The 18302-nt window shown below is 43.0% G+C and overlaps 1 protein-coding gene across 2 annotated transcripts; it reads left to right on the top strand.

The window, feature by feature from the left end:
• Positions 1 to 779: 779 nt before the first annotated feature.
• Positions 780 to 16813, top strand: si:dkey-262k9.2 (uncharacterized). Of its 2 annotated transcripts, none has more exons than XM_014201479.3 (8): positions 780 to 977; positions 9973 to 10033; positions 12771 to 12812; positions 13079 to 13111; positions 13801 to 13896; positions 14189 to 14257; positions 14605 to 14647; positions 16358 to 16683. In XM_014201479.3, the coding sequence occupies exons 2-8, from the start codon at positions 9982 to 9984 to the stop codon at positions 16401 to 16403; spliced, it is 381 nt and encodes a 126-aa protein (XP_014056954.1). In that variant the 5' UTR covers positions 780 to 977; positions 9973 to 9981; the 3' UTR covers positions 16404 to 16683. The 2 variants fall into 2 exon arrangements, with proteins under 2 accessions (XP_014056954.1, XP_014056955.1); XM_014201480.3 differs by lacking the exon at positions 780 to 977 and adding an exon at positions 4160 to 4325 and having other exon boundaries at positions 16358 to 16813.
• The last annotated feature ends 1489 nt before the right edge of the window (positions 16814 to 18302 follow it).

An 18302-nucleotide genomic window follows, 5' to 3' on the forward strand; every position in this document is an offset into this window, starting at 1 on the left:
AGACAGTATGGACACGTACTAGCCACAATCACGGCAAAGTGTTTGTACTGACGAGGGTGCGGTAGTAAGAATCCCCCTATGCAGAGTAAATGTTAGACTCTGAAGAGAAGACAGGCTTTCCGTCCTTCTTTACACACAGCCTGTTAGGTCGACAGTGCATCTCCTCACAGGGAGAGGAGACGCAAAGTAGTCAGTGTTTATGTTGCCTGAAGAAACCGCATTTTTTATTGTATTTTCTTAAAAAGGTTGAAAAGTAAAATGACCTATGGATCCATGAGCTCGTCTCTAGTTGGAGTACACACCTTGTTTTTCACACATGTTAACGTTAGTCAGGGGAGGGAAAACAACTCCAAGTTAGAAACTGGCTTCAGGTCAGCAAGGTCGTAAGTGAAGTTGTCAATGTCCTGTTTAGAGCATGTGTAACCTGTTGCGACACCAACAGACTTCCGAGAGCAAATCCCTAACAGGGATTTGGAGCTGAACACTCTCCAGCGCCTATGTGGAGGATCCGGCTATAGGACATTCCCATGTTAAAACTAAAATGGGGCTAATGAGATTTCTTCAATCTGAAAAAGCTATAAATTGTACAAACACTAGTCGAGGAGAGCAAATAAAAAATGTATGAAACTGTTGGAACATTGCATTTGCAGAAAAAGTATTACTGTCACAGCTCACACTGATCACCTGTAAGTAAAACCTACTGTATATGTTTCACGCCAAGCTAAGAGCACTGAGCAGTGTGCAAGTACTTGAAAACAGATAACACTATCAGGGCAGGTGTCAGATTGCACCTGGCTCAGCAGCCAATGAGGGAATTCAGAGCACAGTTCTTAGTTCCTGACCTCTGTCTGATGTGCACCTGTGTGCACATTCTCAGGAAGCTCCCATGTTGCCAGGGATCACAACAGCAGTGGAACAAAACATAGCAGTGGTGTAGAATCAACTCAGCACAGCTAGAAGTGTCAACACGACTTGAGGTGAGTGATGCTTTCCAGTATAAACTTAGAATATAGCAAGAGCCTTGATAAGATGTCAGTTGTAAAGCTAAGTACATTAAAACGATCCTCTTTCAGCACTGTCTGAAATTTAGGAGGTGGGGCTGTGAAGAAACCGCTTTAGTATTTTTTGCATGAGCAATTAAATAAAACTCTGCAATACTTTTTTTGTAAGAACACAGGTCCGGAGCAAGACTAGTTAATGATTGACAGTTAACAAGGGGGTTATAATGCTTAAAGAGGGATAACAACTACAGAAAAGCTTTGTTTTAATATGGACATTCCCTAAAGCATAGCTTACAGACAAAGGTGCTCTGTTAACAAGTATGTTCAATTTAAACCCAAACCTCAGTTACTGCTCTGCCAACAATCCTAAATAGATTCGTTTTAATCAACTCAAATGTGAATAAGACAGAGAGGGAAGAGAGGTGACTGTTTTAACTGTAGCTTCAACAAATTCTATTCTGCATGTCAAAAGCCATTATAAGCTGCCAGACAATGCACTAATCTAGCATTGCTTGTCAGATGGTCGTAAGCTTCCATTGGAGGACCCATGACCACCTGACTAACAAATGGGAGATAAGGGCCTAATTTGGAGTCTACTAAGGTGGCCCCAGCACTACCATGACATTAAATGGCACCATGCTAAGGGATAGAATATCCACTAACCAGGGGAGGCTGGCATAATATCCAGGGAGGTCAATGTCTTCATTATCTCAAGAACTGAGACGCAGGTAGCCCCACCCCACTAACAACACGAAACTATACAAATAGTTACTCAACTGTTGAGTCTTGAGTGGTTTAAGGGAGAGGTAACATAACAGTATGTTGCATGTGTGAATTACATGAGATAGTTCACAAGGTATTTCATGTTAGTTTACCCTGAGTGATGATTCACACAACACATACCTGCCCTTATCCGATTCAGTGCAGTCCCATTTTAAGTCCATTCAAGTGATACCTTTTAAATAAGGTATATATAGGAATTTGTTCTTAACTGACTTGCCTAGTTAAATTTTAAAAAAGTAAAAAAAAATTGTTTTATTAAATAGTCAATTGATTGTTAGTCTTGTAGCATAGGGGCCCCATCTAACAAAAACATCTCAAGTAGCTATGGTATAACTTATTAAGAGAAGGTTTACAACTCAGTATTGGCATACAGTAATTGGCCCGCATGTCAATCCAAGGCTTGGGGCCAAGACCTGCGACTTTCGTCTTGCATGATCAAACAAACAGAATGATATTTCACTTAAGTCATAATGATGGGAATGACATGGGATGGCACACCTAACAGGTAAAGGCAGCATGAGGGAACCAGGCGTAGCCTTTTGGGGGGCCACACCTCATGCCCTCTTGACGTGCCCAGTCAGTAATTCAGCCATTATTATTACAAGTTTAGAAAGCTGGGTAAACAAATTTACCAATTTATATATATAAAACAATTATACCTGACATGGGCTAATTCATTGACTCATAAAATAATAGGAAACTACTGATGCCCAACCAAGTTTCGAAATTGCACCTTGTGTAGTCTACTACTCTAACGCTCAACAGTAAGTTGAGACCCCGACTGAGTTCTTAAAAAAAAATGAAAAAACACAACTCAGCCGGGGCCCTAGGCGACCGCCTGTGTCACATATTGTCACGAGAATTGTCAATCCCAATGATAATACAATCACTATAGCTTTGACCAATTCCCCAGAGGTTGTAAGGCCCTGGTTAATAGAAGAATTTGACAAAGTCCCAGAATTCTGCAAAAGGTTAGTTCTTTATTCAGAGAGCTCTAAAAATCATACAATGCACATAGCCTTTTATACCTCACATTTGGTCATACCATACCCCTTATAAAAGCCCCTCCTCTTCTCTAACACTGTCAATGCTATTTACAATAATTTTCCAACACATACATTGCTTATCATATTTTGCCACATGTTTCATAATCTACTGCAAGCCTAATGGTTTCTCCCCTCCCTGGGTGGGGAGACCTTTCTGTCATCAGTTTCACAGTTGTCATAAGCTGTCTTGTCACAAGTTGTCTGTCGACAGTTCCTCTTTTCCTTGGATGTCTCACTTACATTGCTAAATAGTAAAGTCTTAACTTGTCCTATGCACACACATTAGAGAATTACAGTCTTATAATTCAAATTCTTTACACAGTTATACGTTTCAGGGTGGAATCCTTTAGTCATTACCTTGAACATATAAATTCCATTATCACATGTCCAGGGCCAGCCCACGAGGGAACACAGAAATAGCCTGAAGGGCTCCATCAATCTATTATTTCAAGAGTTTTCCAATGACTTTGCACACAGAAGTCACATACACATTGTATGGAAATATACAACAGGCCAAGGCTTGCTAAACCATAAGAGAGATGCAGTACTTACACCTGGAACAGCAACATAAACGTAATTGTTCTGAACAAAAACAGTTGTTTAGTTGGATCAAATTAACTGGAAAACAACTGTATTTAAATGGTCGTATTTGCTGAAGAAATACGCTGCTAACCCCAAATTCACACACATGAGCATCATTAATGATATTTAATTGAAGCATTTGCACAGGTAGCCCAATTCTGATAGTTCTTTCACTAATTGGTATTTTGACCAATCACATTAGATCTTTTCACTTTCAAAATAACAATTAGTGAGAAGAAAAAAAATCTGCCTGTCTGAATTGGACTGAATTGCAGTTGGTAACTGATCTACAAATAACCTTGCGTTATAAATAACTATTCATTATTATTTATAGATCAGTCAGACAGTGACACTTTGCCCACAATGTATCACGGATTTGACGCTCTCGAACATCGGTAAAGTGTTGACAGCTGGCCCTAAATTAGCTCAGATTGACAGATGAGTGTGAGCTCATGGAGGGAACAACATGACCACATGTCACACTGTAATACCTCTCTCTGTCGAAGAAGGGCTGTCAAATTGACTTAAATGTTACAACCAAATGATAGCGCTTTCAATTCAGAACATTGCAAAGGAAAATTCCAACTTTCAGACAACTGCCGCGTCCGCATATGTGTCTGTGTATTGTATAGGGCTAGGCGTACTGTAACACAAGGGATTTTTTCATATCTTCCCTGTAAAACAACTGCGCAAACATGTCAATGACGTATTTGGGGCATTTCTTTCTACTAAGCGATGTGACAAATCGCTAGTGAATTCCCTTTTTGTTTCGAACAAGTTTCTCTGAACTTGGCCCTTGCAGCATCACAGTGTATCCTGCCACCGGCGCGTGAACATCTTGCAGGTTCATTTTAGTCTCATAATAGCCTATTGTGAAACACAGCCCGCCGCACGGTGCAGAAAGTCAGTGTAGGTGAGTACCTTTTGAGTGGGCGGCAGACAGACCCAAATGTATCATTTTAAGACAACCCTATAATTTATAGACTATGACATTATAGAAGAGAGTATGGGACTATGAGACTACATGAAAATGCTTTATTTAAAATATTTTGGTGTTATTGGAATATTTAGTTTAAATGGTCTTGCAATGCCTCAACACAAGTTGAGTATATGTCAGCTCATGTTCTGTTGGTTGTCTGGGGCTGATATATTAATACAAACATGATCAATTAGTCTACAGTAGCCTCAGTCTTGCCTACATAGGCGACCAGGAAACCTTTGCACAGATTCTGTAATGTGTTGGCTACCTGAACAAGGTGAACATCTTTTTGCATCTTTTATGATAATTTTCATATGAGATCAAAAACATTGGCGAAGGTTGGAGGAAAGGGTATTATGGATTTCTACCTAGGCTAAATAGGCTTGTTGATATGTGTTTTGTTGTCTTGGCAATATTGCTCTCAGTTGGAACAGAAACCATTCACCCTGCATGTGCACTGCAGTGTACTGTCTTTTCTTCTGCACAGCTGCCAAGCAGAACGAGTTTGCCTTTTTAACTATCTTATCAGCCAACTAATGACTAAGATTGGGAATATTTTTTCCAACCACCAGGCAGACTACTGAACCTAACCGTTGTTTGTAAGCTGTCCTAACTGTGTAATGATAATGAATCACAGAAATGTTCTCATTCAAAAACTGTCTGGATTGAAACTCTGAAGCAGTTATTACATTTTTGCATATTTATTCTCAACCACATAGTTGAGGTGATACTAGTGTTTTGTGAGGTTTGTTTATTAGCAGTCATTAACATTGGACCTATAGGCTGCTACCTACCTCACTGCCCTTTATATGATGCACTCCAAATAGTTACAGTAAGCTACATTTGCAATTCAAATGTAAAGACTAGTCCCATAAGGAAGCAGGTTTATGGTCTGAACTTTTGACTTTAACCAGTTGTGTTGATAAGGGCTGTTGCATCAAACAGATAAGGAGCGATCACACAGTCAGGCTTTATGACTTAGCATGAAACACAGACAAGGCAGTCATTTTCTCACTTCCTGTCTCATACACACGTATGCCTGACCTAATTTTTTCTCAGATCAAACAATTCTGTTTTTAGAGACCTTTAGTTCTACTATACTAACTCAAGTTTCCCCCCAAAGAGTGGTGGAAGCCCACATTGACATCAAATGGTTTAATCTTGGTGGGAGAAGTCTGTACACATAGCAGCCAAGGCAGAGGATTTTGAACATTTGTTTTAATCAAGTGTATTTCTGAGAGGCATATGAGACCCAGCTGTGAAGGTCTAGATTATGGAGAGGCTCGGATGGAATACTGAAATCTGATTTCAAGCTCACTGTCTTGGTCAGTGTTTATACTAGATCATTTTCCAGGCAGGATGCAAAGGCCCATAAATCAATATACAACTCTTCTAATAGTTTCAATTGAAATCACTTGAAGACTTCTTCTCTTAGGGAGCAGAGCTAGGCTGAGGAGCCCGCCACAGCTTTACAGGTGTAGGGAAAACACTGGTCTGCTGTTGCATTAACAAAACAAAGAACAGCAGCAGCATCTCTCCATCAGATTGCTGTTGAAGATGTTTTGTCTAATTGAATAGCACTAAAGTTTCCCCGAAAGAGACAGTATAATCCTGTATAACACTGCTACGCCAGTCAGCGTGCCATAGGCCAACCGCATCACATGTACATTGTGCTGTACTTCAGTAATGGTGGCAGTCGGCACAGTGGTCATCATCATGTCAGAATCACTTCCTTAGTCTTGTGACGGTCTCTGTTGTCTGTAGTTCCTTTTGTTGGTCAGACAGATGCTCAGACAGAGACTCAGGCAGACAGACAGCAGAATCTTGAGCTTCTTAAAAATGTTCCATTTGGTTCTATGATGATGATGATGATGATAGCATGTCTGCAAAAGGATGGTCACATCCTCTCTGTGTACTTTGCTACTGTGGGTTTCATTTCTTAATTTGGTTCACACACGCAGCCAGCCCAATGCCACATTCTTATGTTGCCTGATGCTGAATTGCTTCATGGCAACCTGTGTGCATGCTCTCAATAGCAGGTAATGTGCTCTGACTGTACTGTTTGTGTTAATGTGCGTATTTACCTGCTCCATAATTGCTATTTGTGGCCTGTTGCCATAGTGTAAGGGACATTTGTTGTTTATGGGTTCTAGAAATAATCTATTTGCATTCAACTCACCTAGATAAACGTTTTCTGTGGAGGGGACAGTTGAGTAAACATTTCATGTGAATATTTTCTCCCTTCGCTGAACAATAGAAAGCAGAGCTACCACATTTTGCAATTGAATGGCATTGAATAACAAATCATCAGGTAGCATTCAGTCTTTCTCTTCCTCTCCCTTTCCCCCTCTCTTGCTCACTTGGTTCGTTCTGTCTGTTATTCTTTTGCTCTCTTTTTATATTTATGTCTGTTTGTTCTTACTGTGCTGTATGATAAAAGTTTAATCTAGCTTCTCTCTCTCTTTCTGTCTCTCTCTCTCTCTCTCTCCCCCTAATTTCTTAGCTATCTTGCCACATCAGTGTTTTTTTTTTCACCCACGTCAGTCATGACAGCAGTGTGTGTTCGTGAGAGACAGAGATAGTGGCATTTATTCATCTAGCTGCCTGTATGGGAATAATGTATGTATATGTCTGTGTGCATTCTTTTTATTTGTGTGTTTGTTGGATTATGTGGTAGTGATGTTGGTGGGGTGGGGAGTGTTATCATTCAGAATTAAAACCTGTAAACAAGATCAAGATGTTCTCTGGGACGGGCTTAGCCAGTGAGGTATGCTGCTCTGCTCAACGTGCGTGTGTGCAGGGGAAAAAATCATAAGGGAAACAAATGGCAGAAAAACAAGGCCAGTTTACAAAACACCTTTCCATGACAGACTGACCATATTAATCCAGGTGAAAGCTATGATCCCTTATTGATGTACCTTGTTAAATCGACATCAATCAGTATAAATGAAGGGGAGGAGACAGGTTACATAAGGATTTTTAAGCTTTGAGACAATTGAAACATGGATTGTGTATGTGTGCCATTCATAGGGTGAATGGGCAAGACAAAAGATTGAAGTGCTTTTGAACGGGTATGGTAGTAGGTGCCAGGCGCACCGGTTTGTGTGTCAAGAACTGCAGTGTTGCTGGGTTTTTCATGCTCAACAGTTTCCTGTGTGTATCAAGAAGGGTCTACCACCCAAAGGGAAGCATTGGAGTAAACATGGGCCAGCATCCCTGTGGAATGCTTTCGACTCCTTTTAGAATCCATGCCCTGACGAATTGAGACTGTTCTGAGGGCAAGTCAATATCAGGAAGGTGTTCCTAATGTTCTGTACACTAAGTGTAGGTTGCAGAAGAAGCTTCCGCTTAGTGCTGCACTCTTGATTTAGGATGCATAGATTTATGATAGTGTATGATCGTTGTAGCGCTGTGACTTCTGGGCAGGCCTCTTCTCTCTCCTTCATTGGGAGGCCACTGCTTATGATAGGGTGCAAATTGGGGCCTAGTAAAATCCTGCATGGATACCAACACAAATTCAATCACCATTCAAATATACAAGAATATATTACCCAATTTAGAGAAATAAAACCATCTCACAGGAGGCGTTTTGATTCTGAGGCAATGGACTGTGTTGATAAATGTTTCCAAATTGGATCAGCTTATTATTTCACCCAAGCATCTCTGACTAAACTAAATTGGATACAGAGGGGATTTTATTTGAGACTGCTGCTTAGGTTGTCGCGAGATTCACTGCAGCTCTCTGTGAGGCCTGAGCAGAACGCAGTACACTGCAGCACACTGGTCTCCCACTGAAATCAGTCTCTCTCCTGTCATCTGATTAACACCTTAAACTAACATATGTCTCCCTCCATGACCCGCTTATTCAAGCCTGGTAATTTAGAAGCCCAGTCCACGTAACTCTCCCTCTGCGGCCCTCCAGGATGGTGATTTATTTACCATGGCAGTGTGAAGACATCTGAAGCCAAGGCAACACATACAAATGAGATTATAGCCCATAGACTCCCGATCCTCAGGTCTTTCTCAAGCATCAAATCCCCTGCTGGACTAGTGAACTGAGATGGAGGAGACTCCGTTACTCTCCACTCCCTCCCCCGCCACCACTACAGTCCACCTCTCCCTCTTTCTTTTTACTGACTTCCCCTCACCATTATGGTTCGGGAGTCTATGGGCCATAATCTCATTTATACCTGTTGCCTTGACTCTTGATGTCTTCACACTGCCATGGTAAACAAATGTACGGCAACACTGTCCCAACTGGAAGTTCAACTGGACTTCAGTAACATATTAATGGTGTAGAGGGCAGTGAGGATAGGGGGTAGGAGGTTGGTGGAAACTCCTGGTGTACAGCCTGTCCAATGTCCCAACAATGCAGTTCACCTCCATTCACTTCCCAGAGCCCTCACATAGTAGTGTAGTCATTAGCTAAAGGAAGTAGGGTCCCTGTACACAATGGGCATCGCTGACAATGAGAGGGAGGGCAGTAGCAGCAGTATTTGCTCCAGTTCTCTAAGGGGGAATTCTCCCACCACTCTAACCCTGGTTCCCTGGTAGAGCAAAGGCTTCTGGGCCCATGCCAGGGAGCCGTGTTATATTTGACCACCGAGGCGTCATCCGCCCAGTCGGACATCGACTAGGGAAGAGGTCATTCCCAAGCCTGGGCCCGTTTTAAAAATACAGCCAATTGTACTGCGGCTGGCCAGCTGGTTGTCGAGGCTTTGTTTAGCTAGGAACAGCTGTGTTCCACATCTGTGTGTTGGGGAGATGAGCGAATAGAGCAAGAGAAGAGACTCTGTTCTGGGCCCGCTGCCACCAGGAAGTAGTGTGAGGTTTCTCAAGAAGGCGGCAGGAAAAAATCTCCCACTCGCAGCCAGACGAAACGAATGTGACTGTTGGGCCATCTTCCAAAGTGGAGCTGACAGAAACTTAAATATTTGTTTAGTTACAAATAACTTTTTAGTGTCTAAACAGAGGGTGACAGAGTTTAATGGCTAACACGATGTAAATCCTAATGGCTGGTTAGAACAAAGCACTGTGGCCTTACGCACCATTCAAACCCTTACACACACAGTACACACAATCACACAATACAAAATGTAAAAGTACACCGAGTCATACACAGTCCCACACCGTTACCCAGATGGGAGGGGAAAGTGTTGAAAAGGCAATTCATGCCAGCTGGCTGTGACTGAGTGGGACAGGGTTACTTTCTGCTGAGCACTGGGAAACACAGTTTACATCCACCCCTACCCCTGAGACAAGATATACATCGTCCTTTAACATCAGGGCAGTGCTTGTGCCACCTGTATGGAGTTGTGTCATCATGGTAGTCAGTGTCGTTATTGCAGAAGATAGTGTTCCCGATACCTGTAATTTTCCATTGACTACCTGTGGTTCTGAGGTAAACCTAAATGTTTGAGTAAACAACAGACAGCCTCAACAACAGACTATAGTTGACTCTTTCACGCCATCTCACTTTCGCTTTTTCAAACGGGAAGATTTTCATTTTTCACACACATCAATAGCAGAATATTAATGACCGGTATTTATAACTTGGTTTCTTCTCTTCTCTCCCCTCCAGCATTGGAAGATGTTGCGATTGCTGTTTCTGTGTTTGATTGTGACTCTGCGAGGAGCTGCTGGTACGTATCGCATGTTCTCACCTTCCCACAATGCTCTTGCAGCAGACACTGAGACACTGATAAAGATCTAATCACACAGATCACCTTTTTATTGTTTTTATGCCTGTATGTGTTAAACATGAGAAATATACACCGTCTCTCTCTGAGTCCTATAGCTTCCAGAGATAGCAGAATATTAAGTGGAAAACTTCTTAGATGAACCTAGGCTGATACTTAAGATAGCCTGCAAAGTTCTGTCATACTTTCCAGGTCTATGCCCAAACAGTTCGAGCTTCTAATTTTAAAATTAGTCTCTCCAGAAATAAGTCGCTCACAGTTGCCACCTGTTATAGACCCCACTCAGCTCCCAGCTGTGCTCTGGACTCCATATGTCAATTGATTGCCCCCCATCTATCCTCAGAGTTCGTTCTGTTAGGTGACGTAAACTGTGATATGCTTAACACCCCGGCAGTACTACAATCTAAGCTAGATGCCCTCAATCTCACACAAATGTTCGAGGAACCCACCAGGTACAACCCTAAATCCGTAAACATGGGCACCCTCATAGATATTATCCTGACCAACTTGCCCTCCAAATACACCTCTGCTGTTTTCAATCAGGATCTCAGCCATCACTGCCTCATTGCCCACGGTCAAACAACCACCCCTCTTCACTGTCAAATGCTCCCTAAAACACTTCTGCGAGCAGGCCTTTCTAATCGACCTGGCCCGGGTATCCTGGAAGGATATTGACCTCATCCCGTCAGTTGAGGATGCCTGGTCGTTCTTTAAAAGTAATTTCCTCACCATCTTAAATAAGCATGCCCCTTTCAAAGAATGTAGAACTAAGAACAGATATAGCCCTAGGTTCACTCCAGACCTGACTGCCCTTAACCAGCACCAAAACATCCTGTGGCGGACTGCACTAGCATCGAATAGTCCCTGCGATATGCAACTTTTCAGGGGAGTCAGGAATCAAAACACGCTAGCTTTTTCAAACAGAAATTTGCATCCTGTAGCTCTAACTCCAAAAGGTTTTGGGACACTGTAAAGTCCATGGAGAATAAGAGCACCTCCTCCAAGCTGCCCACTGCACTGAGGCTAGGTAATACTGTCACCACCGATAAATCCATGATAATCGAGAATTTCAAGAAGCATTTCTCTACGGCTGGCCATGCTTTCCTCCTGACTACCCCAACCCCGGCCAACAGCTTCGCACCCCCCGCAGCTACTTGCCCATTGAAGCTCGCTTGGAAGTTTGTTAACACAGTGTCTAAAGAAGGGCCAGATGTCTACAGAATGGTGTCGTCTGCTTAGAGGTGGATCAGGGAATCACCCGCAGCAAGAGCGACATCGTTGATATATACAGAGAAAAGAGTCGGCCCAAGAATTTAACCCTGTCGTACCCCCATAGAGACTGCCAGAGGTCCAGACAACAGGCCGTCCGATTGGACACACTGAACTCTGTCTGAGAAGTAGTTGGTGAACCAGGCGAGGCAGCCAAACATACCCTCGTAAAACTGACTATCCTACAGATCCTCGACTTCGGCGATGTCATTTACAAAATAGCCTCCAACACTCTACTCAGCAAACTGGATGCGGTCTATCACAGTTTGTCACCAAAGCCCCATATACCACCCACCACTGCGACCTGTATGCTCTAGTCGGCTGGCCCTCGCTACATATTCGTCGCCAGACCCCACTGGCTCCAGGTCATCTATAAGTCTATGCTTGGTAAATCTCGGCCTTATCTCAGCTCACTGGTCACGATAACAACACCCACCCGTAGCACGCGCTCCAGCAGGTATATCTCACTGGTCAACCCCAAAGCCAACACCTCTTTGGCCGCCTTTCCTTCCAGTTCGCTGCTGCAAATGACTGGAACGAATTGCAAAAATCACTGAAGCTGGAGACTTATATTTTCCTCACTAACTTTAAACATCAGCTATCTGAGCAGCTAACCGATTGCTGCAGCTGTACATAGCCCATCTGTAAATAGCCCATCCAATCTACCTACCTCATCCCAATATTGTTTTTATTTACTTTTTCTGCTCTTTTTCACACCAGTATTTCTACTTGCACATCATCATCTGCACATCTATCACTCCAGTGTTAATGTGCTAAATTGTATTACTTCGCTACTATGGCCTATTTATTGCCTTACCTCCTCACGCCATTTGCGCACACTGTATATAGACTTTCTTTTTTTCTATTGTGTTATTGACTGTACGCTTGTTTACTCCATATGTAACTCTGTGTTGTTGTTTGTGTCGCACTGCCTTACTTTATCTTGGTCAGGTCACAGTTGTAAATGAGAACTTGTTCTCAACTAGCCTACCTGGTTAAATAAAGGTGAAATAAAAAAATTAAAGTATATTTTGAGGAAAGAATACATACACATTATATAAACCACAGTTCAACATAAAGAAGATATGAGCCTGTGTATGCTACCGTAGTGTTTTACTACCTATCTAAAGGTATAGTTAGTTATTCCCACAAAACTCTGAAACTGGTAATAAGATGGCTACATTTTCCATGAGCTAAATGCCCTAGCCACAGAAGTATAGAGTTCATGAGTGAGTATACCATTGAATGGATGGCAGCTCAATCATTCTGTATATCCCACAGCAGTAGTTCATAGGAGAGTAGCTCTGCTCCAGTATAGTGCAGAGATGTAACGAATAACCTTAGTGATGTACAGTAAGAAGCTGCTGTGAGTTAATCTGGTCCCATCCTCCCCATCTCTATTCCCATACAGCTTCCTCAGAGGAGGAGAGTGAAGGATCAGCAGACGCAGCAGGTATGGAATACATCTTCATCTGGAAACCAAAGGGGACAAAATCACAAGTAGCATGAAATCAGGAGTATATGAAAACATTTTTTTAAATGTTACAAAAGTGATGATTATGTTTAGGAGTACCGTGATGATCCAATAATGTTCCATGAGTGAACCCTCAAATGAAGCACAGCAATATAACTACTGCTAATCTTTAAATGTAATACAAGCTACTTTATATTGATGCTGACTGGGCTTTCCCCTCTTCCTCTGTTCTGAATGTCCCACAGATGGAGACGATGAAGATCTATTCACGCTAAACGGTGAGTTTAACCCTTTAACTCGCCCCCTGTTAGAAATGTGATGGGCAAGCAGCTCAGTCAGCAGAGTAAGAGAGGTCACACCTCTGTTACACCACCGTTCCCCTCATCATTACCCCCAGAATGGAATCAATTATCTGTGGGGAGAACCCCCCCTGTGTATCCATCAAGCAGAAGTTAGACTAGACAGACACGTAGAGATCCCCCCCCCCCCCCCCCCGGTCAGGGCACTAATCCACATTGGCATTCTCATTTTCTCTCGGCGTCGCTTGCTGTCACTCTTCATCTTCCCCATGATGTTGCTTTGATATAATTACAGAGCTATTTAGTACAGGGAGGGCTGCCCCACAGGCAGGCAGGCCACATCTTCTGGAGAAACACCTTCTCTCAGCCAGGCCAGGAGAGGAGCTGCACTGCCGAAGCCCTTCTTCCTCCCCCTCATCAGAATCCGGGAGTGAATGTTGAATGCTTAATGATTGGCTGGGAGTGAAATCGATCCAGTCAGAATGATGATCTGTTAAATCTGCCAGTTCTGTTCCTCCTCTGCCACGTTGATCAGACAGGGATAGAATTAGTCCATGAAGTCAGTGAGCAGATGAATGTTGTTTGTTTGTATGTGTCTGTACTGGTGATATCCTTCTGAATGGAAATGGAGGTCGGAGAATAATTAGGTGTGTTCTTGCCTGTTTCAGTGATCCCAAATCTCAGGAACAATTACGTGTTTATCGAACCTGAAACTAATGATATTGTGGACACAAACAAGGCAACAGGAGAAAAAGTAGCGGAAGGTAGGAAAAACTTTGTCTACAACTTGTTCTACTTTTACAGTATGTAGAATTTAAGTAACCTTATTTCTGCATGTCAGTAGGCCCATAGGTACCTTCTTACTTGATGAACTGTAATTTCAATGTGTTATAAATCCATTTATAAGTAAATATTTTAGCAAATTCATACTTCTTGGTTTGTATGAACATTAGCCATGTCATGCTAAAATAATGGTGTTAATTAAGTTTCTATGTTAATTTCATCCCACTGTGTTGCAACCATCAACTCCTTTTGTCGTGTGTTATCTGCTCTCAGATGGATTTACTACCATTGTCATCATCGTAGCCGTGAGTGTGGTGGCACTGTCAATCGCAGTGATAGTAGGTAAGGATTAAAAGTCAAGATAAGACTGAGAAAATATCAGACCAGATATACATGCTATGTGACTGGCAGACCTCTTTTCACACCTCACAACACATTACAGGGCCTGTATCTGGCACATTATTACTGATGGTTTGATCAGGGACCAGATGTAGCAACCTTTAGAAAAGTGGTTTGTTGAAGTCAGTGAGTTCGCAGGCCTACGGCTGTTAGGCCCTTGAGTCAGGTACTTGACATGATTTACTCCACTTCCAGGGTGTCATGTAAGCTCTAATACTTAAGCAAATGTGAACTATTCTCCAGCGGCAAGGAGGAAATGGTGACCTTTTCCCTTTTCTGTTTGGTTTCAGCCGTAGTGCTGGTCCGGCGCCGCATGCACAACCGACCACAAGGGTAAGGCCACACTTCTCCATTCAATCTGTTTGACTGAAAGTCTTACAATATGTTGTGCATATTTTGTCTCAGTGTAACCTAGTACCCCTAATTCCTCCATTGACACCATCTTCCTGATAAAACCATCAGGGCTGCAATTTTTGTCCATGGGGGATCCATGGGAAATTGAGTTCAATTAGAGTTTTTAAAACACGTTGAACTGTAAGTCACTCTGCCTTGTCTCTTCATGTTATTCCTCTCGGAGTGTTTACTTTCCCTAAGAGGAACAGGCCTTGAGATAATAGAAATCAGTGTCTCTCAGAGAGATGTTCCACTTAGTCTCCCGCTACCTGCCTGCCCGCCTGGAAGGAAGCGACAGAACCAGTCGAGTGAGTAACAGTCAGTCCATCCACCACACCGCTGGCTTGGCAACACGCTCCACTACGGCATCATGCCAGCGTCATGTAAAACCAGACAAACTCTTGCTGAGGTTGCGAAACTCAATCAGGAGGAGCAGATCCACCCAGCCGCTGAGCCGTCGAGCCCGTCTGGACTTGTGCTGCAATTACCTGCACAGCCTGAAACCATCCAGCCCACTCCACTGCTCTACCTCACCCCACCCTGTCAACTGTTAACAATAACCCAGAGAGAACGGTCGGCCCTTCATGACCCCTACAGGGCAAGACCCAGCCTGCTCCCAGAGCCCAGAGCAGGAATAACATGTCCATAGAAATCTAGAGTATGAAGCACATTGCACAGTGAGCAGTAAATCCCAGCTCTGTCTCTATGGTATGATGACATTATCTGACAACAACAATCAGAGCACAGAGAACAGCCTGAACCAGTTGAACAGACAGTGAGAGATAGTCAGTTAGTCATTCTCCTGGGGCCCCTGAGGGAGGAGGGGGGGTGGGGGGGTTAACTGAGGGCTCTACCTGTCTCTTTCTCTTTTTTTATTTATTTCTCTGGGTCTGTCTTTGGGTTTGTGTAACTGTGCTGTGGGCTGGCGTTCTGCAGAGTAATCAGTTTCCTTTGTTCCATGCTAGCTGCTACGTGACCTAGCCAACGATAGAGGTTAGAGAGTTTACCTAGCACGTAGCCACCTCGGCACTATAGAAATGATGATGCAGGCTTAGAAAGAAAAAGGGGTTAAATTCCTCTGCAGGATTAACGCTTGGCTCCTAGGGCTGCAGTTAGCTCTGGCTGTGTTGTGTGTTGAGTGATAGGTGTGCTGAAAAGAGGCTTATTCACACAACAACCCTCGGCTTGTTGGATCAACAGGGAGACTTGCCAGGGCCATAAGTCCCACCTGGGGAGGGGATGTGTGGAGGTAATGCAGTTGCCATGTAGCATGCCAAACTCCTGCAGCGCGCTATAAACCAACATGCATTTCCTGGATTCCGACAAACAAGGATTGTAGCTACCTGCTTTCCATGTGCGAATGTGAACAGGCTGTCTTATGGGAAGGATCTCAAAAATTGTAATCCCCAATTCTCCAAAACGTGTAATGTTTATATGCTGTAGTCTGTACATTTCCCAAGGACATCCAATGTTTCTAAATTGATATATCCCCCATAAACTCTTAACAAGGAAATAAATATCACTATCGTATGTTTTTAATATTTTATAGTAGTGAATGAATAATATTTCAGATGTGTAAAGTTCCACCAGTTTTTTGGATTGGTATAATTCATTTTCCCCTCTCACTCTTCTCTTCTCTCCTTTCTTTAGGATCTACTCAGTGCCTGCAGAACAGGGAATGAAAGGAACGGTCTAACCACAGGATGAGCTCCAGTCCCATTGGACGCCTGCAGGGGAGGACCAATGAACTGAGCTCTACAACACACTGCCCATTGACTCAGGAAGGGAACACTTTCCACCCCAGCCTGCTCTTACTGAACCATTCCCTACTGCTCTCCTCTCTGGGACCATCTGTTACTGTGTCATGGGCCCCCTCCAAAGCCAGTGTAACTTAGTTTCCTATATTTGGTCTCTTGTTCGTTTCTGTGCCACATATCCCAAAGTATGTGTGTATATTTAAAGGGGCATTCTGCAGTTGCTACATCCATTTCTGGATGTACTCATTGATTCTTGAATACTATATATGCCTCAGCTTAGTTCAACTGTCATGCCCCATCAGAACCCAAAACATAAGCTTGTTTTACTCCAAAGTTTACAAACAAAGTATGTTTAAACAAATGCTATATAGCCTCAAAACATGGTTAAAACTATAATTTTGATATCAAGGATGGTCAGTCCTTGCATCCATAGCTCATAGCCTATGAGTTTGAGAATGGTTACATTTCTCCAGCCCCATCCCTCAGTTCTTTACCAAAATAGGGAGAGAACGCTTTATTGTTTCAACTACGGATTATCCCTTTAAGCTTGGGACACATAGCAACATTTGGAACCAAAGTTTTGTCATTGGATTCTATTGAGAAACCCTGAAGCCAGTGAATGTGACCAAATGTGACAAACTCCTTTTGTCCAATGGCATATTTTACAAGAAAAACAAGTATTGCTAAAAGTCATTTGCAATTGTTCCCGACAGGTTTCTCCGCTCCGTCGCTAAACTAAACTGTATTCTGAGTTGATTTGGTGCATTCAGAACAGGCTTTTTTGCATGAGAAAAGCAAGTTTAAACCACCCTAAACCAACTCAGTCCTCGTTAAATTTCCCCATTCAACTCTGTGACATATCCTGTCCTTGGCCTATTAGTGATAACAGCCAATACAGTTCAATGATAAAGCTTGTTCTCCCATCTTCTCAACCTCTGAGGGGAAAAAAGGAAAAGAAATGGGTGGAAAAAGCCAGTCAGGTCTGTTTGAACATTCACTTGAGGTGGAGAATTAATCAACCATAGTGAATGATGTTTTCTTTTCAACCCCCCCCCCCCCCCCCCCCCTCCCATTCTCTTTTTCTTTTTGAAATGCTTTTGTTCAAAACGTCAACCACATCACCGATTGTAAATCGCTCTCGGATGGCTGAGGAAAGTCTGATTTTAATGGTTTATAGTGCTGGGACGGGGGTATGGGGGAGAGAAATCGAGAGGATAAAATAAAGTGTGGGGGTAGGTAGGGTGGGGGGTGAGTGGGGAAATACCCACGATGCCCATGTTTCATTCATACTGAGTATAGGGCCGCTCCACCATCGCTCCCTGGCTCTAGTTTCATTTAAATGGAAATCAATCGTGCCCGGTGAACAAAAGCTTTAGGGCCGAGGTGCTGGCTGGCTTATTTCTTACTCTGCATTACAGAGAAAGGATGTTTTTTTGGCAGGGGTCAGAGGAGAGGGGGAGTTGGACATGTTGTGCTTCGGCATGACAGGGCTATTCATTTGTTGCGTTATCATGAGGGAACAAGGGTTGTTGTGAGTGTGAGTGAATTACACCCAAGATCAAGTAGTGTTGAAATCACTGGGTCTGTCAAAACAGCGTGCGCACTGTCTTTCTCCACTCAACCTTACCGCTGTGATGTCATCAGCTGGGGATGGGCTTGGCTTGGCTCCAGGCTGTACAGAAACACCTGTGTGTTATTAGCGCCTCCATCACATTTTGTGTTATCTGGTTCACTCAATCAGAATTGTCCCAATCTGTTTAAGTTGATAAAATTCAATTAGTAGCTGGTGCTACTAATAGTGAGAAACAGATTTTAAATGCACACGGTGTGGTATGTGT

This window comes from Salmo salar, chromosome 05, assembly GCF_965601325.2.
Source record: "Salmo salar chromosome 05, fSalSal1, whole genome shotgun sequence".
NCBI lineage: Eukaryota > Metazoa > Chordata > Actinopteri > Salmoniformes > Salmonidae > Salmo > Salmo salar.

Coding starts and splice junctions, on each gene's coding strand:
- si:dkey-262k9.2 (XM_014201479.3), top strand. CDS start 9,982: ATGTTGCGATTGCTGTTTCTGTGTTTGATTGTGACTCTGCGAGGAGCT. Junction 14,258..14,604: donor GTCAATCGCAGTGATAGTAG/GTAAGGATTAAA, acceptor GTTTGGTTTCAG/CCGTAGTGCTGGTCCGGCGC. Junction 14,648..16,357: donor ATGCACAACCGACCACAAGG/GTAAGGCCACAC, acceptor TCCTTTCTTTAG/GATCTACTCAGTGCCTGCAG.